Raw genomic sequence first — 25820 nt, forward strand, 5'->3', positions numbered from 1 at the left:
AGCCCTTTTTGTTGAAACCCTTTTCTCATGTGTTTGGGAGGAGCTTAGGTCAGAGAATTGCCTTTTGTTTGCTTTTATTTTCTGAGCGGGAAGATTAGGGAAAACTAGAAACCTTTTTGTTTGTTATTTTGGACACTGCTCTCATCTGAAGAAAATAAACTGCTGCTTAGCACCTTTAATTGTTTGCACACCTGCATGTTGGGTCCTGGTTACCCCTAGGCCGGGTCGTAACAGTAGTTTTGTCCAGGATAAGAAGGTTAGGTTGCGTTGATGTGGTGGATTCACAGCAAAGCTCTGTGTTGGACTGGTGCACAGTGACTGTAGTGCTCGTGGTCAGATTTAGGTGAAATTTAAACTGATGATGTTTAGATCTATTCACTGTATCCAGAACTGTATTCTGTCTAGTGTAAAGATAAGAAACAGTGTAGTGTCAGTGCAGGGGATAGACATCAGCCATTATAGCTGTGAAACTGTATACATCTTATTAAATTCAGTTGTGTAAATCCACAAAGAGCAGCAGGTCAGCTGATCACAGCATGTACAGTAAGAAAATCAACAGACGCTCACATTAGAAATGATTGTGAGCTGTGATTGTTTTCCCTTTGCTGAGCCACTCCACAGATCTTAGGGTTCCCCCACCTGCTGAATCTCACTTGATTGTTCTCATTTTACTGTTCAGGTGTGGAGGTAAAGTCCCCGCTCTACCATGTAGGCAACAGAAAATAAGTTATATCATAGTGTTGTTAGTTTTTTAAATCTCTTTGACTGCACATGTCCTACATTACAGATTCAAACTGAGTACACTCATTAGAATTTGATTTCAAATTTTAATAATTTTTGTACTCACATGTACTAATATTATTTTATTATTATATTAATATAGCACACGTTTCAGTTAACTTTGTATAAAAATGTTAGTAGAATTTTCCTTCAGTGAGTTACTCTTTACTTTCTTACTTTGAGTGAATTTCAGATCCTGTACTTTTTCACTTTTAATTGTGTAAAATTAGCTGCTTCAGTAGTTTTAATGGAGCTTTTCAGCACAGGTATCTGGACTAATACGTAAGTAAAGAAAGTCTGTTCCTTAGATGGCTCAAGTGAGTTATAAAAATACAATAAAGTATGACAAATTTTGTACAGATGCTATGAAGGCCCAAGCTGTTTCTTTCTTCTTCAGGCTGTAAACGTGATTCATTATGCTGTAAATTTTAACTTTGAGTCTGTGGGCACTAGCATGTTATTGCAGCTAGTCCTTAAGTGGCCATCAGAGGAACTGCAGTGTTCGGCACTTCCACTTGTTTTGTTTTGTAACCTAAAGAGTTACTCAAACACAGTAAAAAGCACAAACCTGTAGTTGGACAATCGAAGCGCAGGATGAAAGGCTCTCTGGCAAAAGCATCTTCATCTCCAGCCTGATTATCTTCATACTGGTGTGAATCCTTCAGGGTCACTTCATCTGGTCTGATAAGCACGTATAGTCAGACATCAACGTGTCTGGCCATGAATCTCACATTCACACCAATTCTAAATTTAATTAAATTCTAGTCTTCAAATCACTGAGATGTTGTATTAGAGTCTGTTTCCACACAAACCTGTAGAAACAGGCGTACTGCCTCCTGTAGGGTGTCTCGTCCCAGTTGTTTGCTGGCAGTCTTTAGGTAGGGTTGTTTTTCTGTTAGTGCCGAGGAAAACAAAGCCACGTAAACATGCAGTTTTCTACATAAAAAAATGTTGTAAATCAAAAATAATTAAATTCACACACTATCACTGCAGGGAACTCACTCAGTTTTGTTGAGTTCTTGAAAGTAACGTTTCCATGGCTTTTGCCGCTCTTATCCACCACCTCCAGCATGACAATCACACTGTACCGAGATATGATCTGGAGGAAACACATCATTTAAGTGTTACACATTTTGTCATTGGTTTTGTATTTAAAGCTTTCTGTTGTAAAGGTAAAATTATTATCACCTTGGTGAGGTGTTTGATGACAAACTTGTCATGGACTTTCTTCTGTCCCAGGTTCTTGCCATTAAAGGCTGCTATCTTCATTCTGACTTGATTCTGAAAGAGATAATCAACTCTGTTTTAGACGATCAATACACAGTGTGTGATGAATTGTTCAAACGTCTGCTGAATCAAAACAGAGGAAGAAAATGGAGAAGTGCAGCAGAAAAAAGAAGAAATCAAAACAAAGGGAAGAAAGAGAAACTAAAGCTTAAACACTGAAAAAACTGTGGTTGGTGATATTGCGACATGTATATACTAAAATATGTCTCTGATGACTTTTAAAGCTACAATTTCCCAGGTGAAGGCCTGGGAAATTGTAACTGTTGAAAAATGGAGAAGTTCCAGGAGTCCAGTTCCTCTAATGCGGTTTCTCATTGCAGTAACATTTGGCACATGAAAGTTTTTGACATTGGGTAAGAATTCCCAATAATAAGTTTATATTAAAGGTATGTTTAATCCTAAATAAAGGTTTCAGAGAGCAGGGACAATTTATGTTTTAAATTTTACACTTGTCCTTTACCAGAGATGTGGAAGTGTGCCTTTGTACTCCCACCACTGAAAGGTGGTGATTCTTCAATGGTTAATAATACTTACAGTGCAATTTCCAAACTCTGTGTCTTAGCTAAGGCTGGTTAATAATCAACCTTTGTTATCGGGATGAAAATAGTATTTTATCTCCTTTCCAATCTAGAGTTAGGAAACTACACAGTACTGTCACAGCTTCCCTAAAAGTGCTCAATGACCTCCATGAAGCCTCGGACACAAATAACTACTGTGCAACTCTTTTTATTGATCTATTCAAAGCTTTTAAACAGTTGACTATAGGATTTTATGTCAGAGATAACTGGAAATTGGACTTTCAAACAAAGCAGTTGCAGCTCAGTGGTCTCTCTTCCAGTTTTTTATTTTTAAATATCACTAATGGAGTCCCGTAGGGTTCTGTCCTGGGGCCTACATTATTTACATAGTAAATACTACTATTTACTATGTAAACAGTGTGAGACAAAATCTAGATGTACCTGTTCATTTTTATGCATATGATACAATTACTTATTGTTGTGCTCTTACCATCAGCTGTAATTCAAACAATTACAGCGAGCTTTTGATAGTATTCAGTCTCAGCTGGGTCAGCTCAGACTGGTTTTAAATACAGAAAAAACCAAAGTCATGCTGTTCTCACCAGAAAGAGGGTGCCGGTACTTCCTTCTCTTGTATCTGCTCAAGGCATTTCTACTGAAACTGTGGCCTCATACAAATACCTAGGTATTGTGATGGATGGATGGATGGATGGATGGATGGATGGATGGATGGATTGATTGATTGATTGATTGTGATTGAGTCTTTCCTTTAAGCCACACATTGACGATCTTTTAAAGACACTGAGGCTGAAGTTATTGTTCTTTTTCAAAAACAGATCGTGTTTCTTTTCACAGCCACGAAAAGGCTTGCTGCCACTTTTTTACCCATCCTGGATTACAGTGATATAATTTACATGACTGTCTCTGCTCACTCTCTTCATCTGGATTCTGTCTATCATGGGTCACTATTTTTTATAACTGGCTGTAAACCTTTAACCCAACACTGTACTTTATTGTCTGGTTGACTCGTCCTCATTGGTCTTATGCAGGATGGTTCATCAGTATCATTTTATCATTTTATTGGTATCAGAGTACATGTTATGCAAACAGTTTAGTCATAGACTGCGGTCTCAGGACATCATTACAGAAGGCATTCTCCTTTTTCTGCCCCGACTTCTTGGAATTCATTGCAGAAGGATTTGAAGCTCTCTCGGTTGATTTGACTTGCAAAAAGACGTACAAATGTTTTTGGTGATATGGTCTCTGGGGACTTGTTCTTGGTGTTTGCGTGGGTTCTCCCGGTACTCTGGCTTCCTCCCACCGTCCAAAGACATGCACTTTGTGGAGATAGGTTAATTGACTAGTCTAAATTGCCCATAGGTGTGAATGTGAGCACAAATGCTTGTCTGTCTCTCTGTGTTAGCCCTGCGACAGACTGGTAACCTGTCCAGGGTGTACCCTGCCTCTCGCCCTATGACAGCTGGGATAGGCTCCAGCGCCCCCCGCGACCCTGAAAAGGACAAGGGGAAGCGAATGGATGGATGGATGGATGGAATATCTTTGTTGAGTTTTCTCACTCCAAGATTCTTGGCATTGAAGGCTGCGATCTTCATTCTGACTGTAAAACCAAAATTTTGAGAATATCACAGCATTTACATAATTTCAGAGGCTTTAACATTAATGAGAATGATAACCATACTTAGACACAGTGCTTTGTGTCTAAGCTCACACTTGCCCAGAGCGAGCTGTGAAAGGCTTCAGCCCTGACTTTAACTCGAACTCAGGTAAGCTGCTAAGAAGGTGATGGTGGTGGATGTATTAGACCTTTCCTTTTACTTTTTACGTAGGTTTGGGTACCTGGCTGCGAAACTGATAATTGTTTGACTTAAAATAATCCCTTTTACAATGTTAACTAGAAGTCAAACTTCAAAAGTAAAACGAAGAAGAATTCAAAAAAAGAAAAGAAAGAAAGGAAAAAATGAAAAGAACTAAATATAAGAGGCTGAGAGAAAATGTCTGGCTGGTTTCCCGCCAATTCTGACCTGGCATCACACAATCAAAAGTCCAGTAAAATAAAAAGCAGCTGAATCACCACTTTGAATACTGAAGCAATTTTTTAAAGCAAGAAACAGAAAATAAAGAAAAGAACTCACCAGTTAGGTTAAGATCAATAAACTCAAATGTCTGAAGACACAGAGGGCTGAAAGAGATCCTTCACTGTCAGTGGAAAAAGTACGACTGACTGAGAGTCTAAGCAGGAAAGGAAACGTCTGTGCTAAACCACACAGCCAAAAGAACTGCCTCACAGACACAGTGAGAGAAAAGTTGGCACAGATCATTTAGCATTTGAAAAACTGGATATTTCCTTTTGGAGCGGTGGAGTCCAAAACTGAGCTAAAAGAGAACAAGTAACAATCTTTAAATGGAAACAAAGAAAAACATTTCTTTTACTGGATGTGTAATTTTATATGATAAAATAATACACATAGGCAAAGTACACACATAACCAGCACCCTTGGAGCCCTTTATGTATATAATATACATGTATGCTTTATATACATTACATAATTGTATACATGTACGTAATGTGAACAATTATAACTTAAAGTGTAAAGGTATTTTTAAAAAGTTTGTAAATGATTCAATCATGTTAAAATAATAAGAACTATTAATCAGATGTTAAATGTGTTCTGTGAATGTTTATGACACACCAGAGATAAATCTCATGTCAACAGTCGACATTTTCCTAAGAATATTTGATGCTTTCAGCATCTGTCAAAGAGAATATTTCTTTGTGTAAAAGTTCAGGATGTTCAAAATGAACTGAGGATTACACTGAGACACCTGAAGGGCCTGTCATGGTCAGTGAAATGGAAGTGTCTGATAGTTTGACTTTAAATGGCAAGAAAACTTTTTCACTGCTGTTTTATTTGGATTTAAGTGTGTGTGTGTGTGTGTGTGTGTGTGTGTGTGTGTGTGTGTGTGTGTGTGTGTGTGTGGTACAAGACATGCACAAAGTGCAACATCTCACTTCATGTTAAAAGAGAGTTCTTCCATCCCATCCCAGCTGCTGCTCATAGAGGATCTCTAACATTTCAGGGTTTTTACGTTACAGTACAAGTAAGTAAGTGCCTTGAAATGACCGGGTCCTCACTGGTTGTTAGAAACAGCTTCTTTCTGTCACCTCAAAATATCCACAATATTTACACAAACTTTCTGTGATTGATAAATATGAAGAATTTCAGAGTTGTTCTCTGAAACAATTGGTGCTGTTTTTGGTGGACTGTTTTTGTATACTTTTGTTTTCTTTCTTTTTTTCCCCTTCAAACAGTAAAGTGGCGTTGGTACTCCTGAAGCTGGTTCATTGTTAATATCTGAAGAAACATTGTATATGAATCAGGGCAGATTTTTGTCAACTGCATAAACCTTTGAAGGAAACTTAAAGCATCCCACCAGTGATGCAACTTGATCAGAGTGGTTGGTTGAATGAAAGAAATAACTGGATAGTTAATATTCAACGTATCAACATCATTAATGTCATTAACCTTGGAACAGATGCTTTTGTACTTCTTCTAACGATGCAAATTTTAAATATGTGTTATGGATAAAAATGAAAAAAATATGGCCAGTTATCAAGATGAGGTACCTTAAGTTGGGCAAGACCTTTTTTTAGCAAACGCTGTAGCAAACGGATGTTTCCGTCTTGTCATATTTTCAAGGGGAAACTGTGTAGTAACAATGGTAACAAAGTCAGTCATGTCACTTGATTTCTTCCATGTTTCTGGGAAAAGCAAAATAGAGCACTCATACAAAACATTATATTGTGGTCTCTCAGGTCTCCCTGGCTGACATCTTCAGGTTTTGTCTCGTCTCTTTCTTTCTGCTTCAGTTTCTCTTCTATCTGTGATTTTTGTTGTTGTTTGTGCTCCCTGTTGGGCCTTATTCCAGGGTCTTGGCCTTGGCTCTACACACCTGAGGAAATCACCCACCTGTCTTACACGATCTTATCAGCTTAAGGTAGTGGCTGGCACCTGAACTCCTTTGCTGGACTTTTCGCTTTGAGGAAACTTACTGTGTCTTTCTCTGTGTACAGACTCCCTGTAGTTAAGCGAGCCTGCATGAATTAAGAGTGTACTGAGCTGAAGAGAGGTGGATGTTTTGGATGCCTGTTCCCTTTAAGAACCCTGGATCCCCATTCCCCATTTGTTTCGGATTATATCTTAAAATCTTTTCCAAGGACTACTTTGAACCTTTTATAAAATGATTCAGGGCTCAAATGAAGCTCTTTGGTATGACACACAAACCTGCAGAACTGTAATGGGCTTCCACCAGTAGGTGGTGCTGTAGAAACACCAGAGACAGGCAGATTAAACTGTTCAAACATATTTTTTAAATTCTACAACATGTCATGCTCTACTGCTGTCTGCTGTGTATATTTCCCATACATATATATTTCATGTCTGTGTTTGGTCCCCCACCCCCTCACAAGGACAGAGGGAGACCTTTGAACCCCCCCAGTGTCTCTCACTCCCTTGCTCTACAAGTGCTGTTTTGTCTCCCTTTTCTATTCCAATGTTTCTCTCCTTGTGTTTCATTCCATTCCATGTCTCCCCTGTCCTCTTATAAAAAGCCTTGCTATAAGTGAATTTTTAAGGCTTTTTAAAAACTCAGGACACAGGGGAGGAGACAAAACTGAGTTTAAATGAAAAGCATGCCTTTATTATGGCTGATGTCATTGAGTCCAAACAAGGCAAAATGCATATTGGCAAAACAGAACTAGAACTAAACTGGGAAAACTAATACTGTGATACTTTCAATTCAATTTTATTTATACAGCGCCAAATCACAACTACAGTCGCCTCAAGGTGCTTTGTATTGTACAGTAGATCGTACAATAACAGATACAGAGAAAAACCCAACAATCATATGACCCCCTATGAGCAAGCACTTTGGTGCTAGTGGGAAGGAAAAACTCCCTTTTAACAGGAAGAAACCTCCGGCAGAACCAGGCTCAGGGAGGGGCAGAGACTAATAACAGATATGATTCGATGCAGAGAGGTCTATTAGCACATAGTGAGTGAGAAAGGTGACTGGAAAGGAGAAACTCAATGCATCATGGGAATCCCCGGCAGCCTACGTCTATTGCAGCATAACTAAGGGAGGATTCAGGGTCACCTGGTCCAGCCCTAACTATATGCTTTAGCAAAAAGGAAAGTTTGAACCTTAAAAGTAGAGATAGTGTCTGTCTCCCGAATCCAAACTGGAAGCTGGTTCCACAGAAGAGGGGCCTGAAAACTGAAGGCTCTGCCTCCCATTCTACTTTTAAATACTCTAGGAACAACAAGTAGGCCTGCAGTGTGAGAGCGAAGTGCTCTAATAGGGTGATATGGTACTACAAGGTCATTAAGATAAGATGGGGCCTGATTATTTAAGACCTTGTGTGTGAGGAGCAGGATTTTGAATTCAATTCTGGATTTAACAGGAAGCCAATGAAGGGAAGCCAAAACAGGACATATACAACTATGAAAACTCAGAAGACTATGACGAAGCATACTAATCTAACAAAACAATATCATGTACAAAAACCCCTCAAATCTATCCAAATGATAGAAGCCACAAGAACTAAAAATATTTTCAGTAAAAACATAATTCAACAAGACAGAAACTAAACACAAAATGCTGAGTCACAGACCCAGCCCGTGACACTAAATAGCTTAGAGGCTGGAAAAAATAAAGCCCATCGACTTTGCTGTTGCTGCTGGCTTCCAGAATGTCACCACCATCCACACTGTTGTCGACCTTCTGCTGGGCTACTTGTAGGACTCCAGCTTAGTTACTGGCCTCTAACCCTCTGCCTTCCACAGAGATGTACCTGACACTTTCCTGTTGAGTTGATGGGCTCATTTTTTGTGGTCACATTGAATTAATCATGAAGTTTATTTCATAAAACTTTGTCATACAATGTGTAAGAAAGGAGGATTATCAGTGTCAAGCTCATTGGCTAATGACTTGTAATCGACAAATCGAGCAAACAGTTTCACTGTTAGCTCAAGGTCTCCTCATCAGGTCTGTTTTTTTGTTCTTTTTGCAACCAGTATAGTGAAGATTATCATCTTGAAATTTCAAAATAAAGAAAGATGTCAGAAACCTGTGGTGGTTACATCCGGTTTTCATGCTGTCTGTGTTTAGCACAGTGGTTTCCTTTCAGTTTTTCATCAGGCCAGAGATGTATACACAATGCATCTGTGCAAAAACCCTAAAAAAATCTTGTCTCTAAGCCTGACAAGCTTCAGTCTGTGTTACGAGGATACAGGCATAGTTATGACAAAACATCAAGATTTAACTCTGCTGCTGAAGATATGATATGATGTTGAGTGGAGCTCTGGACCAAAGAACATTTCTTTGTTTGATTATATATATATATATATATATATATATATATATATATATATATATATATATATATATATATATATATATATCCATCAGAGCCATCTTTAATTCATTTTATGTGGCTACATGTCTAAAACATCCCTCTGTAAAGCTAGAACATCTTACTATTCATCACTGAAGAAAATAAGAACAACCCTAGGTTTCTCTTCTGCACTGTAGGCAGGCTGACAAAAAAATCAGAGTACCATTGAGCCAATCATTCCTTTAACGTTAACTAGTAATGACTTCTTGAATTCCTTCAGAAATATAATTTTAACCATTAGAGAAAAAAAACACTCATAGCTGTGTCTCACAGACGTGACATTAAGGACAGCTACTTTCAGTACCACTGAAGTGCTGCAGTGGTTTGTATCATATCTATCTAACAGACTCCAATTTGTTCTTGTAAATGGAGAGTCCTCTTTACACACAGGTCCTCTTTAGAGGACCAGTTCTGTTTACATTATACATGCTTCCCTTAAGCAGATGACACCCAACTCTATCTATCTATGAAACCAGGTAACACACACCAATTAGTTAAACTGCAGGAATGGCTTAAAGACATAAAGACCTGGATGGCCGCTAACTTTCTGCTTTTTAATTCAGATAAAACTGAGGTTATTCGGCACTGAAATTTCTGGAAATATGGTATCTAACCAGATTCTTACTCTGGATGGCATTACCTCGGCCTCCAGTAACACTGTGAGGAAAGTTAGAAATATCCTGTGTTGCGGAAGTTTCCATTTAGTAAAGCCTGCAGACAAACGGTGAGCGTAGCTAACATCCATTAATTAAGATGAACAAAAACCCAAGTTTGGTGAGAGCAGCCATCGCAGGACAAACGACCAGCAGAGTCTCTTCTGAACCCAGAACAGTCCTGGGTTTAAATACCTTCTACAGAAACAAAATGCAGTGCACAGCTGTTTTCACATCTTTCGTCTTCCCCCAAAGAATGCTCACACTCCCTTGCTACCTCTTACAGTGGTTGACAACAAAAGACTCCACTACCTGTTGGGGTTGTCTGCTTCCCCCCAACTTCCTGAAATAAAATCACCTGGCTGTTCAATGGCATGAATGTGTGAGACATTGAGACATGCTAAAATCCAGTTGCACCAAAGCATTATATGATAAAATAATGTGAATAATACACAAATAAATAAAAGAAATTCTAGTATACCTGTCTCAGAGTGACGCTGAGGGTTGGACTACTGTAATTCGTTATTATCAGGAAGTCCTAAAAACTCCCTGAAAAGCCTTCAGATAATCCAAAATGCTGCAGCAAGAGTCCTGACAGGGACTAGAAAGAGAGAGCAGATTTCTCCTGTACTGGCTTCCCTTCATTGGCTCCCTGTTTAATCCAGAATTGAATTCAAAATCCTGCTTCTCACATACAAGGTCTTAAATAATCAGGCCCCGTTTTACAGTGGCTTGCAAAAGTATTCGGCCCCCTTGAACTTTCCCACATTTTGTCACATTACAGCCACAAACATGAATCAATTTTATTGGAATTCCAGGTGAAAGACCAACACAAAGTGGTGCACACGTGAGAAGTGGAACGAAAATCATACATGATTCCAAACATTTTTTACAAATAAATAACTGAAAAGTGGGGTGTGCATAATTATTCAGCCCCCTTTGGTCTGAGTGCAGTCAGTTGCCCATAGACGTTGCCTGATGAGTGCTAATGACTAAATAGAGTGCACCTGTGTGTAATCTAATGTCAGTACAAATACAGCTGCTCTGTGATGGCCTCAGAGTTGTCTAAGAGAATATTATTGGGTTATGGTTGTTCCAGTACAGTAACATTAATAGAAACAAAAACAGACTAGACTATTAGCAATACAATATGTGAAGGTAGAAGGAATATCACAATATATACAAATCACCAAATAATAAATATCCAGGGTCCACAGATGTGGCTAAAAATAAATATCGAAAAAATAGACAGCAACATTACCAAGTAGAAAAGAGAGTGTGCAAAAGGGTGTAACTATTGCAGAGTTTACAGTGTATTAGATGGAAGAGTTGTACAGGGAGATGGCCACAGGCTGGAGTGATTTCCTGTGTCGTTCAGTGGTGCTTTTTGGTAATCTCAGTCTCTCACTAAACGTGCTCCTGTGGCTAGCCAGCATGTCATGGAGTGGGTGGGAGGTATTGTCCAACATAGTCTTTATCTTGGACAACATTCGCCCCTCCCTAAGCTTGGTTCTGCTGGAGGTTTCTTCCCGTTAAAGGGAATTTTTCCTTCCCACTGTTGCCAAAGTGTTTGCTCACAGGGTGTCATATGATTGCTTGGTTTTGTCTGTATGTATTGTTGTAGGGTGTACCTTACCATTTAAAGGGCTTTGAGAAGACTGTTGTGATTTGACGCTGTATAAATAAAATTACAGTGAAAAAAATGTATAATTGCACTTAATTGTCTTTCAAGTAGGTCTGGATCAGGGAGGGCCAGCCATTAGGTGCCAAGAGTAGTAGATGTTGTAAGAATGGTTTTTAGAAAAGCACTTTTTTGTGAAAGCAGCCACACTAAGAAAACACCAAATGATCACACAAAAATTGTAGAATTGTTCCTAATTGTACTTCAAGTAGGTTACAATAATGAATTATATTCTAAAATGTTTTTTTAGTGACTGTCTTGTGAGGACCATATATCTCTAAAAATAACAGCCTTATTTAAGTTGAGAAAAAAAACTTCTTCACTTGAAGAAGTGAATCTTCAAGGGAATAAATATATTAATGGAAAAATTAAGGTGGTGCTTGTAATTAATTTCCATTCACTTTTGTTTATGTAGTACCAAATCACAGGCTTACCCCAGCAAACCTTTTATTGTCGAGGTGGATGCCTCCGATGTGCGGGTGGGAGCACTTCTGTCCCAGCGCTCAGGTCCCTCGTTCAAGTTACAACCCTGTTCCTATTTCTCCCGTCGGCTCTCGTCAGCGGAATGGAGTTATCATGTGGGGGATTGGGAGCTGCTTGCGGTGATGCCCTAGAAGAGTGGTGTCATCTTCTGGAGTGCGCTGAGCACCCATTTATTGTATGGACAGACCATAAGAACGGTCTTGCACGCCAAGCCTGATGGTCCTTATTTTTTTTTCTCACTTTAATTTCTTTATTTCTTATTGCCCTGGCTCAAGAAACATCAAGCCCAATGCGCTTTCACATCAATTCAACTCCGGTGAGGAGACTCCGGAGAGCCCCCCCGATTCTGCCTGCTAGTTGCAGAATCAGAGCAGTAAAGTGGGAGGTACAAGACGCCATTGATTAGTCCCTCAGAACCAAACTAGATCCAAGAACAGTGCCGGCAGGTCGTCATTTTGTGTCCAGGGCAGCACTCTCTAAGGTACTGGAGTGGGTACATATGGCTAGGTTCACCTGTCACCCAGGACAGAAAATTGAATTGAACTGAAAAAATAAGTGACATGACTTTTGTTACAATAAGTGGGACAGTGGCAAACCTTGTGACATGTACAGTGACCAGGGGCGTGAAACAACCATGACCGTGAGCACAGAACTACACTAGTGAAACAGGGACGGGGGTAATATACAGGGGCGAGAGCAAAAAACACTAAACTGTGAGCAGTGAAAAAATCTAGTAAGATTGAACTGTGACGAGAACAAAATACTACAACTATGAATTCTATATACAAGAAGATGAGCTAGAGCTTGGGCTGTCACGAGAGCGAAGATACTATGAATATGAATACAGGAATTACACTATATACAAGAGCATGAACTAGACTCTGACAACTAGGATACGAGCAAAATACTGTGTGTTAAAGTGTTTGTGGTCATGAGCATGACAGCGGGTTGCCAGAGTCCAAAGAGACATCATAGGGATCTGTTTGGGATTAAGCTGTGCAAGGAACATTATGTAAGACTTTCACCACTGGAGGACATAATAAGAACTCCAGGGTCAGCCAAAGAGGAAATGTAAACACAGGAGGCAAAAGTGTGGCTGCAGGGTGGGCCCACTAGCACGGCTAAAGAAACAACCATTTAAGCCAACAAGTGTGTACGGGACAGCAGCATTGTACTACTCACAGAGACTTGGCTGCAGCAATCAATTCCAGACTCGGCTACTGAGCTAGCAGGCCGCACTCTGGCCACTCTAGTATGAACAAAGGAGGGGGGTTATGCATCTACATCAGTGACAGCTGGGGCAAAAATACAAAGACTGTAGACAGCCACTGTTCATGGGTTTGGAATATTTGACTGTGAAATGCAGACCCGTCTACATACCTTGTTGGTTTACTGTCATCGGCCGTGTATGTACCCCCCGATGCTAACACTAACTCAGCCATGGAGGAGCTGCACAAGACAATAAGCACTCAGCAGAACTTCCATCCTGAAGCAGTGCACATTATATTTGAGGACTTCAACCATACTGAGTTAAGGTCAGTATTCCCCAGATCTGAACAGCATTTTAAATGTGCAACATGGGGGAACAAACACACTGGATAAAGCCTACAGCAACATCCAAAAAGGCTACAGAGCAACCCCTCTACCACATCTAGGTTTGTCAGACCACATGTCCATGCTGCTGATCCCTGCATATACTCCTGTTAGGAAGAGAGCACCACCCAGCCACAAAGACTGTGAAAACCTGGCCAGAAGGTGCATCACATCAGCTGCAGGACTGTTTTGAAAACACAGACTGGAGAATGTTTGAACACCAGGACCTCGAAGAGCACACAACATCAGTGCTCTCATATATTAACTTCTGTGTCAACAGTGTCACTGTAGACAACCGTCACTGGGTGTATTTGTCATGGTTGGCTGTGTGGCAGGCAGGCAGGAGAGGTGGATCCAAAATGCAGGACTCAGACACGGGGAGTTCAAACTTAAAGCGCAGCTTTATTGCTGGGACAAAACCTTGAATTAACTAAACTCACCAAAAAGACAACAAAAGACGGAACAGAGGAACTAAGGTCTGAAACACTGGAAAACAAAACTGAACCTGAGCAGATGACTAAACACAAGGAACACTGGAAACAGAACACACACAGCTAGTTGAGGGTACCACGCGACACTGAGCAAGGGCAAACACAGGGCTAATATACACAGGGTAGTAACGAGGGAATGAGACACAGAAGGGGAGCACAGCTGGGAGAAATCAGAACTGACGAGACGAGGGAGCAAAGTAGAATACACTCACAAGAGACATGGACCTTCAAACTAAAACAGGAAGTAGCACAGACGCAACTAGACTAGGGGAGACAGAGCAACTAAGAACACAGAACAACAACAAAGACACAGAGGGGAGCTATTAAATACTCAGAGAACTAAAGAGAATACAAGAGAGCCAAACAAAGACACTAAAGAATAACCTGGGGAACAAAGGGAACTGAGATCATAGTACAAAACTCAGAGACAAGAACTCAAAACACTGGGTCACCGACCCAGGACCGTGACAGTATTCCAACCAGAAACCTTGGATGACTAAAGAGGTCCAGGTCCTGCTGAAGCAACGTGACGCCGCTTTCAGATCCGGTGATGGTATGCATTACAGTGCAGCCAGATCTGAGCTGAAAAGAGGTATCAGAGACACCAAGGCACCGTACAAGAGGAGGACTGAAGACCACTTCAGCAACAACAAGTCACAACAGGTATGGCAGGGAGTTCAGCACTTAACCAACTACAAACCTGGCAATACCACATTGACTGAGGGCAATGCAGCGCTTGCGGAGGAGCTGAACGACTTCTTTGCATGATTAGAGGTGAAGGGACCAGAGGCAGCGGCAGCTAACACCCCCCCCAAAAGGAAAATTTTGGGTGTTCGAAAACTTTTGACCCGTAGTGTATATATATATATGTTGAAAGTGCAGGAGATGTACAGTTTTAAATATTAAGCTGCACCATGCTTAACCATGCAGAAATTGGGTTGATTTTTTTCTAACATGAAACATAAAAACCAGAAAACAATGCCCGCAACCACCAAATGGGTGGACCTCTAAATACATCAAACAGGAAACCTGGTTTTAAAAAATATCAATCGTCACAGCTCAACCAGCAGTAATAATACCATACTGAAAGTGGGTTGAAATGTTTGTTTAGGATGAAACATGAAAACAGGACAAAGCTGCCCACAACCAAATAGGTGGTGCTCTGATTACAACAAACAGAAACCTGGTTTTAGAAAGAAAATATGCATACAAATAAGAAAGAGATGTTCATTTCAGCATTTGTAACTGAACACAATCTGGAACCAAAGCATTTTTCAGCATATGTGTAATAACCTAAGATCGAAATTTACTATTTTCTATTTATAGTTCAATTCAATTTTCAATTCAATTTTATTTATATAGCGCCAAATCACAACAAAAGTCGCCTCAAGGCGCTTCATAGGTACAGAGAAAAACCCAACAATCATATGACCCCTATGAGCAAGCACTTTGGCGACAGTGGGAAGGAAAAACTCCCTTTAACAGGAAGAAACCTCCGGCAGAACCAGGCTCAGGAGGGGCGGCCATCTGCTGCGACCGGTTGGGGTGAAAGAAGGAAAACAGGATAAAGACATGCTGTGGAAGAGAGACAGAGATTAATAACAGATATGATTCAATGCAGAGAGGTCTATTAACACATAGTGAGTGAGAAAGGTGACTGGAAAGGAAAAACTCAATGCATCATGGGAATCCCGGCAGCTTCACGTCTATTGCAGCATAACTAAGGGAGGATTCAGGGTTACCTGGTCCAGCCCTAACTATATGCTTTAGCAAAAAGGAAAGTTTGAAGCCTAATCTTGAAAGTAGAGATAGTGTCTGTCTCCCGAATCCAAACTGGAAGCTGGTTCCACAGAAGAGGGGCCTGAAAACTGAAGGCTCTGCCTCCCATTCTACTTTTTAAATACTCTAGGAACAACAAGTAGGCCTGCAGTGCAAGAGCGAAGTGCTCTAATAGGGTGATATGGTACTACAAGGTCATTAAGATAAGATGGGGCCTGATTATTTAAGACCTTGTGTGTGAGGAGCAGGATTTTGAATTCAATTCTGGATTTAACAGGAAGCCAAAACAGGAGAAATATGTTCTCTTTCTAGTCCCTGTCAGGACTCTTGCTGCAGCATTTTGGATTAGCTGAAGACTTTTCAGCGAGTTTTTAGGACATCCTGATAATAATGAATTACAGTAGTCCAGCCTGGAAGTAATAAATGCATGAACTAGTTTTTCAGCGTCACTCTGAGACAGGATATTTCTAATTTTAGAGATGTTGCAAATGGAAGAAAGCAGTCTTACATATTTGTTTAATATGTGCGTTGAAGGACATGTCCTGGTCAAAAAATGACTCAAGGTTCCTCACAGTGTGACTGGAGGCCAAGGTAATGCCATCCAGAGTAAGAATCTGCTTAGATACCATATTTCTAAGATTTTCAGGGCCGAGTACAATAACCTCAGTTTGATCTGAATTAAGAAGCAGAAAGTTAGCGGCCATCCAGGTCTTTATGTCTTTAAGACATTCCTGCAGTTTAACTAATTGGTGTGTGTTACCTGGCTTCATGGATAGATAGAGCTGCGTGTCATCTGCATTGCAGTGAAAATTTATGCTATGTCTTCTAATGATGCTGCCTAAGGGAAGCATGTATAATGTAAATATAATTGGTCCTAGCACCGAACCCTGTGGAACACCATAATTGACCTTAGTGTGTAAAGAGGACTCTCCATTTACTTGAACAAATTGGAGTCTATTAGATAGATATGATACAAACCACTGCAGTGCAGTACCTGTAATACCTACAGCATGTTCTAATCGCTCTAATAGGATATTATGGTCGACAGTATCGAACGCTGCACTGAGGTCTAGCAGGACAAGCACAGAGATGAGTCCACTGTCAGAGGCCATAAGAAGATCATTTGTAACCTTCACTAAAGCTGTTTCTGTGCTGTGATGAGCTCTGAAACCTGACTGAAACTCTTCAAATAAGCCATTCCTCTGCAGATGATCAGTTAGCTGTTTGACAACTACTCTTTCAAGGATGTTTGATATGAAAGGAAGGTTGGAGATTGGCCTATAATTAGCTAAGACAGCTGGGTCTAGAGATGGCTTTTTAAGTAAAGGTTTAACTATAGCCAGCTTGAAGGCCTGTGGTACATAGCCGATTATTAGAGATAGGTTGATCATATTTAAGATTGAAGAATTAATTAATGGCAGGACTTCTTTGAGCAGTTTTGTAGGAATGGGGTCTAAAAGACACGTTGATGGTTTGGAGGAAGTAATTATTGAAGTTAGCTCAGAAAGATCAATTGGAGAAAAAGAGTCTAACTTAACATCAATGGTACTAAGAGTAGCTGTAGATAATATTACATCTGTGGGATGATTATTGGTAATTTTTTCTCTAATGATACAAATTTTATTTGTGAAGAAGTTCATGAAGTCATTACTAGTTAACGTTAAAGGGATTGTTGGCTCAGTAGAGCTCTGACTGTTTGTCAGCCTGACTACAGAGCTGAAGAGAAACCTGGGGTTGTTCTTATTTTCTGTGGTGGTCATCTGATGTAAAATATATAAAAATTCATTATTGTATATAGTAAATATTAAGTCTAACATATGCCCTAATAAGCTATAGTACTTTTTCCTTTGGGTACCATGCGTGCAGTCTGCAATTCTGTTGCAGAAAGTGTCACGGTCTGGCATGGCGGACCGTGGGGATGTGGGGAAAGGAGGACCCAGTCGCGGTACTCTACGATGCAAACGGTGCTCTTTATTTACAGTGAATGGAATAATGACAATAAATCCCTGTGATTTCCCCTGACTCCCGTGTCGTGTCTTAGTGCTCTCCGCTCCCGTGTCTCAGCACTCGCGTGCTGGCTGCTGTCTGGCGCCCACACTTCTCCTGGGGACACAAATAGAGGCAGCCGCCAGGACACATACAACCGCGGGCATACACATACACTAACTAACTGGAAAACTAACGTGGAGTCTAACGCAATGATCCCGCGTCGGTGGGAGCTCCAAGACTCTCCTAAGTAGCTCCCCGACGAGCCCTGATCAGCAGCAGGTGTGTGGCTTGGTGTGGCCAGGCCGCCAGCAGGGCCACACCCACCAGGTCTGCAGGTGCTTGACATCCTCTTACAGCCAAACACATATATACACACACACACACAAACAGTAGTGGCAGCAACACCAAAAATACATATACAATACAAATAATATAACAAAAGGCCATAGCTGGTCAGAGATCCTGGGTCACTCAGACCCAGGACCCTGACAGTACCCCCCCTCTAAGGGTCGGCCCCCGATGACCCCAAAACAAAACAAAACCACAACACAACCACCCCAGGGCGGGCGGCGGGGGGTAACAGGACGGAGGGCCGGAACCAACCCCAAACGACCAAACTGTCAAAACTCAAACGTCCCAGAGGCTCAACCGCGACCCCAGCGGAGGCACAAAACAGTTCAATAACCCCCCAAAAACGTGGCGGGAGAAAAAACAGTTCAGGTGCCAGTAACTATAACACAAGAGTTCCGGTGGTCTACCTCGGGTCCCGTGATAGCAACAGAAAACTTCAGGCGGCCTGCCACGGGTGCAATGGTGGCGGTGCTGCAGCTCCGGCGGACGGCCACGGATCCGGTGGCAGCAGTGTGACAGCTCCGGTGGCCTGCCACGGGTGCCATGGCGGCGGCGTTGCAGCTCCGGCGGGCGGCCATGGGTCCGGTAGCAACGACAAAACAGTTCAGGGGGCCTGCCACTGATCCAGTGGCGGCGAAGCTTCAGCTCAGGCGGCCTGCCACAGGTCCGGTAGCAGCGGCGAAACGGTTCCGGTGGCCTTCTCCGGGTCCAGTGACGGCGGCGGCGGCGCTGCTGCTCCTCCGGCGGCTTGCCCTGGGTCCAGTGGCGACGGCGCTGCTGCTCCTCCGGCGGCTTGCCCCGGGTCCAGTGGCGGCGGCGCTGCTCCAGTGAGCAACAGCGAGGTGTGGCACATGGCCGATGACACGCTGGTCGCTGACGTGGACGCGCTGGACGTGGATGGTGTGGAGGGTGCGCCGGACGTGGACGGCGTGGAGGGCGCGCGGGACGTGGACCCTGCACACTGACCCCCGCGTAGGCTGATCGGATTCTCCGCCCGCCGACCTCCGATGGCTGTGCGCGCTCCTCCGCCTGCCGAGCCCCTCTCTCGATGGCGGGCACTCCTCTTGCTCGCCGAGCTCCTGCCCGCTGCAGCTGCAGCTCCGGCCCCTGCAGCTCCAGCTCAGGCGGTGCGCGCTTCCCGCCCGCTGAGCACCTCCTCCGGCGCGACGCGGGCTCCTCCCCGCCGCTGAGCTCCAGCTCGGGCTCACTGAGATCCTCCTCCGGCTGCGGCGCTGGCTTCTCCGGCTCGCTGAGCTCCACAGTCGGCGAGGCGGGCTCCTCCGGCTCGCCGAGCTCCTCCGGCTGCGGAGCGGCTATAGATGGATGATCCGGAGGTGAAGATGGCGACGCGGTAGCTGCAGGTGGTGAAGATGATGGTCGAGCGGGTGATGTGGATGGTGAAGCCAAGAGTGCTGCAGTCGCTGCAGTCCGATGGGACGCTGGTGGAGAAGTAGCTGCAGAGGGTGGAGGTGACGATGGTGTGGCAGCTACTCGTGGTAAACTGGACAGTGATGCAGGAACAACAGACGGGTGAAATGATGGCAGAGTTGGGCCAGCAGGCATATCGACCTCCAACTGAGGACGAGGATGAGAGGCTGACTGAGTTACTAGCTGGGCAGCAGACTGAGTTACTAGCTGGGCAGCAGACTGAGTTACTAGCTGGGCAGCAGACTGAGTGGAGGGTGATGTGGCTACTATGAAGGGCGGAGAGGATGAGAATGTTACAGCTGGCTCAACAAATTCCAGGGGTCCAGAGGCAACTGAGGCCTCCAGTTCAGCCTCTGGGGAAGCCCTGGGGAGAACTTCTGTCTCCATACGGCCAGTCTGGGCCAAAAAGTCATCTGGGTCCGTATGCTCTGACCTCCCTAGCTCCAAGCTCACAGTCTCAGAGTGAACTTCTTCTGACCTTTGGGAGGTAAAGCAAACAGTTTCTGACCCCACCGACTCTGAGCTAACTATCTCAGGGCTGACTATGCAAAATTCTGCCCCAGAATTAGCACTCAGACCACATTCGTCCATCGGTGGTCCAAAAATCTCCACTGGGAGTTCAGTTACACCTCTTACGGTTTCTCCATTGATAATTGCCATAGTGGCTATAGTCTCTATTTCCGTGTTCACAGGAAGGGAATTTACAACACCGGCAGAGTCCATTTTACTCACTGTGGCGTCCAGAGCCGCTGGTCCTGAGTCTTCAACCGGCACAGGAGTGAGTGTAGATGTGGCTGAACGCTGCTTGCAGGGACGCCTTCTCCTCCGTGAAGGCGGGGCGGGTGTATGGAAACCGTCCTCCGCTGTTCATCTGTGTTTTCATTTTCAATGACAGGATTAATAGAAACAAATGAGTCCGGTTTACTCACTGCAGTAATGAGTGTTGTTGGTCCGTCGCCAGCTGACTGGGCTGAAACCGCAGGAGTGGGTTGAGGTGTAATGGGGTGATGATGGCGAGTGCGACATCCTTTCTGTAATGGAGGATCAAACAATTGTGCTGCAAGCATCGACGGGTAAGTCCTCCGCCGATGCACGAAAAACCAAGCGGCTAGAGCGTCTAAGAGAGCAGCCGTGCCTTCCTTGCTCGGACCACCCAAGCCGAATAATTCAAAACTAGAGCTCCCCTTAAACTAGTGACCAATGGCTTAAGTTTGTTGATGTCCAAAAAGTTCATGGTGAAAGTAGCGGATGAGAGATAATCGTCAAAGACCACTACCTGTATATGTCTCTTGTGTGGGTCTACAGCCTGGATTACGCTCCGGCAGTAATCCCAGAGTTGCGCGAGCGATCTCTCCTCCAACTCGCTGAGCTCCAGCTCCGCGCTGGCGCCCGGCGGCGGTGCTGGCTGCTCCGGCCCGCTGAGCTCCTGCTCGGGCAGCACGGGCCCCTCCGCTCGGGCCGAGCAGGTCCGGTGTGGTGTCGTAGCAGGCGGCACTGCTACAGATGATGAAGAGGTGAGCGGTGTGGAGATTGCTGAATGAGGCGACGCTAGCTGCACAGTAGGCTGGCTTACAGCCGCGCCAGCGGTGTCGCCATCCACTTGAAACAAAGAAGCAGATGAGGTGAGAAATGAAAAAGTGTCCTTATCACTCACCACAGCCGGCTCCTGAGATGTCCGGGAATTCATCTGCGGTGAGGAACGCCGGCGGCGAGAACATCGTTCCGATGTAGATGTCGGGGCCGGCGTCTCAGGCTGTGAATCCACCAACTGTCCGGGCTGGTGAGCAGCCTGAGGAGGAGAGTGGAGGTGGAGGGTCGAGAGCAAGAAATCCAGAACGACTGGATTGAGGGAGTCCACCAGCCAGGGAATTTACAAAGCGTTTCCTGCAGCCGCCTCTCCACGGCGCGACGCAATACCTCTCCGGGCTTCTCCCACCACGACTCGCATAGGCGGTAAACTTTGTCCATCACCTCCTTCCTGAGCCTCTCCTCAGAGACCGCTGGGTCCATGTTAGGCGGGATCATTCTGTCACGGTCTGGCATGGCGGACCGTGGGGATGTGGGGAAAGGAGGACCCAGTCGCGGTACTCTCACGATGCAAACGGTGCTCTTTATTTACAGTGAATGGAATAATGACAATAAATCCCTGTGATTTCCCTGACTCCCGTGTCGTGTCTTAGTGCTCTCCGCTCCCGTGTCTCAGCACTCCCGCGTGCTGGCTGCTGTCTGGCGCTCCCCACACTTCTCCTGGGGACACAAATAGAGGCAGCCGTCAGGACACATACAACCGCGGGCATACACATACACTAACTAACTGGAAAACTAACGTGGAGTCTAACGCAATGATCCCGCGTCGGTGGGAGCTCCAAGACTCTCCTAAGTAGCTCCCCGACGAGCCCTGATCAGCAGCAGGTGTGTGGCCGGGTGTGGCCAGGCCGCCAGCAGGGCCACACCCACCAGGTCTGCAGGTGCTTGACATCCTCTTACAGCCAAACACATATATACACACACACACACAAACAGTAGTGGCAGCAACACCAAAAATACATATACAATACAAATAATATAACAAAAGGCCATAGCTGGTCAGAGATCCTGGGTCACTCAGACCCAGGACCCTGACAGAAAGATGTTGACTCTATTTAATTACTGTAGAAAAATAATTGGTTTCTGTGCATTTGTTTTACCCTGACAATAAATTAAAGTCGATTACGTCGATTAAGCATCATGAGGCGGAGGGTGGGGGTGGTTCCCTATTTTTTTGCTGGGAGTTGGCAACCCTGCTAGTTAGGTATATGTAATTATTGATTAGGTTGTTTGATATTTCCGGTAAGTACTGTTTGAAATACCAGAATAGGGAGGATGGTGTAGGTTTAAGTTTATTAGATTGATACATATATACCAACAAGACAGTGTACATCACTGTCACAACAGCATTTGTTTTCATTCAAAGGCTTTATGGCTTTTCCTATAATACCTGGTGGGCCGTTCTCGAGTCAAAATGCCCGGGCTGATTTTTTTGTCCCAGTCCAGTCCTGCTCCCAGCAAATGGGCGATAGAAAACTGATCGGTGCTTATGACATTCCCAAAATGCGCTGGCATGACGTCGGGGCAGCATGAGTACGAGCAAATTTTTTTTTTCTTTTGCCGATGACCTTGATGCCGCCCACCACCACGATGCCGCCCGGGGCAACCGCCCTTGTCGCCTGTATTTAACGCCCTGGTTATCAAGTATCTATTTGAGCCCTGCAGTTTGATTTAGTTTTTTCTAGTTCCAAGCTAAAGCATCTTGTCCACCCATAGAAAAAGAAAGAGAGTAAGCAGAAGATTTAGCTGTAGTTTGTTTGAAATTCAGTACTGTTAATGAGAAAGGGGTGCACATATAACAGACGGTGATCGATAGGAGTAGTGAAGTATTTGCTGTGGAAAGTTTCAAAAGTCAAAGGAAGTGGTTAACTAACCACTTCCTTTGAGTCCTTTGTACAAACTAACAAACATCCTTTGTTAGGCTTAAAAAGTACTGAACTGCCAGTCTCAACGTAACAGATCGAGCATTTCACAACCGAGATGTTTGCTCTCCAACAATTTGCGGTCATTCATGCGCTGACATTCCTCGGGCAAAATGGTAAGTTGCACCATGAATACTCTTCTCTAGCCTGAGTGTGGAATATTAATTTTTTTTATTTCCTCCCAATGCCATTAGTCCTCGGAAGTAAAATTATAAATGGGGAAATAGCCCCAGACAATGAAACGCTGTATATGGCATCAGTGCTGGATTACAGAGGCTACCATATTTGTGGAGGATTTCTTGTTTCTGAGGACTTTGTAATGACTGCTGCACACTGTGACGTGTAAGTAATCTATCTATCTATCTATCGTATTCATATTTTATTCATCATGTTGTAACTTCAGAAAATCTGCTGATGATCTCAGAATTATATTTTATTCAGGTATCCTACACACGTAGTTCTTGGTAACCACCATCTGAGGAGTGCTGATAAGCTCGTGATACAGATTGCCGAGAAATACAAACACCCATATTATCAGGATGTTGGCCATGGATACGACATAATGCTTTTAAAAGTAAGATTTATCATTTTTCTTTTCTCACATCACACAGGAAGTTTTATATTTTGGAGTGTTTGAATTTATAATATGCTGATTGAAAAACACATTTCTAGTTGAGGTAAAAAGTGCTTTCTTAAAAAAAAGATAAAAAATACATTTTCCGTAACGCTGCTACATGGTTTTCACTCATTTTTAATCTTTACTCTTTAATTCTGTGCCTCTAGCTGTCTACACCTGTCCGACTAAGCAAAACAATTCAATTCATTCGACTTCCCTTCCGTGAAATGACATTAAATGAAAATGAGAAGTGCCAAGTGGCTGGATGGGGTAAGATAAACACTTACGGTAGAAGTGTTGATGACCTGAGAGTGGTGGATGTGTCTGTCAACAGCCCAAAAAACTGCAAGAATGCTTGGACTCAACATGTTCCCGGATACATTCTTCCTCCCAATATTATCTGTGCAGGTGGATACAAGACAACAAAAGGATTCTGTCAGGTATCTTTTCTGTCCTTTCCTTGAAAATTCTTGCTAACTGCTCTGTTGTTGAGAAATATATGAGCAACCTGCATTAAGTATCACATGAATAAAATACATACTTCCTCCTTACAGGGTGATTCTGGTGGCCCTCTGGTCTGCAAGGGAATGGCTGTCGGTATTGTTTCTTTCAACAAACGGATTCCTGGAACCAAGCTGGGAAACTGTAACTATCCGAATGTCCCCAATGTCTATACGGATATCTCAAAACACCTTTACTGGATCAGGATGATTCTCCAGGGGAAAAAAAGTTAAATCTTACACAAAGCTTTGCTTCAAACACACTGTACGTGTGGAAGCTGTGCCTCTGTCAGCGTTTGCTCTCAATGCAGAATAAAGAAAATGTTTCAAATATTGTTTCTGTGCACGAATAATATTTTATTATGACTTCAAATATCTACCTATCTAAATTCAGGTTTACCACGGAAAATGAATTCCATGCAATACTAATATCTGTAAATTGTTTTTCATTTCTACGGTACATTCATCCTGATTTATCTAGTACAATGAATACAAAAGACTAACTGAGGATGTTTTGGTATCACAGAGAACCACCTGATGTGGTTTTCAGTTAAATCTCTAGTAAGTCAAACAAAGAGAAGCTTTGACGGTTTAATACTATCAGCTCTAACTACAGTAACTCTACTTTTTAAATGTAATAGTAAGATCATGAACATTGAACATCCTGACGTCTTCTCTTGGTTGGTGTGTTGGATGCCTGCCCTCGCTTCCTGTTTGTTCCCACATTCTTCTTCTTCTGTTGTCTGTCTGACTCGTCTTTTTTCTTCTTCTGTGCTCCTGCTGGCTTTGGTGACCCTGCCGGTTTGGTCTTCTTCTGTTTCCCTGTTGTTTAATATTAGAAGGAGGAAATGTAAAATATGCTCTCAGTAGCACCCAGAATACAACACTGCAGAACATGTTTGCTATAAATTTGTTACTGTTAGTGTATTTCAGTTAAAATGATATATGTCACATCACTTTGATTCTGAAATAAACAGCAACTCTACATAATTAATTAGAACGTAACTGAACTGAGATCAGCCCTGAGATTCATGAGGTATTTGCTCCTTTATAAAATTCATTTTTATTAAACAGTCTCAGACACCTTTCTTCTGAGACTGTTCTTCCCCAGATGTCATCTCTGTCCCGTCAGGCACAGCCATCCTTTTCTGTCTTCCTGCTCTGGTCTTCAGCTCCACCTCCACCGGGTAATGGTCACTGATGCTGAGTGCCTTACAGAGTAAATATAGTTGATAACACTGATGCTGTCATTTAAAATAAAACTGTCAAATAATGTCTTGCTTTGAGCTCAGAAAAACACATAAGTGAGTCTCACCTCATTGGTCAGCTTAAACTCATGTTTTGAAACTCGGCCAAGTTGAACGACTTGGCCGAGTTGAGGACGAAGGCGTTCAGCACGGTCTCTCCATACACAACAATTCTGTTTGAGGAAGAGGAGACACATAACAAACAAAGTTTTAAAAAAATTTCTTAATAATAACTATTAAATTCAGAGAAGTCTATTAACGCATAGTGAATGGAAAAGCTGACTGAAAAAGAAACAGTCAATGCATCATGGGACTCCCCCAGCAGTCTACACCTATTGCAGCATAACTAAGGGAGGGTTCAGGGTCACCTGGTCCAGCCCTAACTATATGCTTTAGCAAAAAGGAAAGTTTGAAGCCTAATCTTGAAAGTAGAGATAGTG

The 25820-nt window shown here is 43.1% G+C and overlaps 1 protein-coding gene and 1 pseudogene across 1 annotated transcript; one reads left to right on the top strand and one right to left on the bottom strand.

Moving 5' to 3' along the window:
* Positions 1–2096, bottom strand: part of LOC116314070 — a 116722-nt pseudogene extending 114626 nt beyond the window's left edge.
* A 20895-nt stretch (positions 2097–22991) lies between these two features.
* On the top strand, positions 22992–24393 carry LOC120440126 (granzyme B-like). The gene is made up of 5 exons (XM_039611833.1): positions 22992–23133; positions 23212–23359; positions 23459–23591; positions 23801–24073; positions 24188–24393. Exons 1-5 carry the CDS (start codon positions 23076–23078, stop codon positions 24365–24367), a joined length of 792 nt encoding a protein of 263 aa, XP_039467767.1. The 5' UTR covers positions 22992–23075; the 3' UTR covers positions 24368–24393.
* The last annotated feature ends 1427 nt before the right edge of the window (positions 24394–25820 follow it).

The sequence above is a fragment of the Oreochromis aureus genome, linkage group 5 (assembly GCF_013358895.1).
Source record: "Oreochromis aureus strain Israel breed Guangdong linkage group 5, ZZ_aureus, whole genome shotgun sequence".
NCBI lineage: Eukaryota > Metazoa > Chordata > Actinopteri > Cichliformes > Cichlidae > Oreochromis > Oreochromis aureus.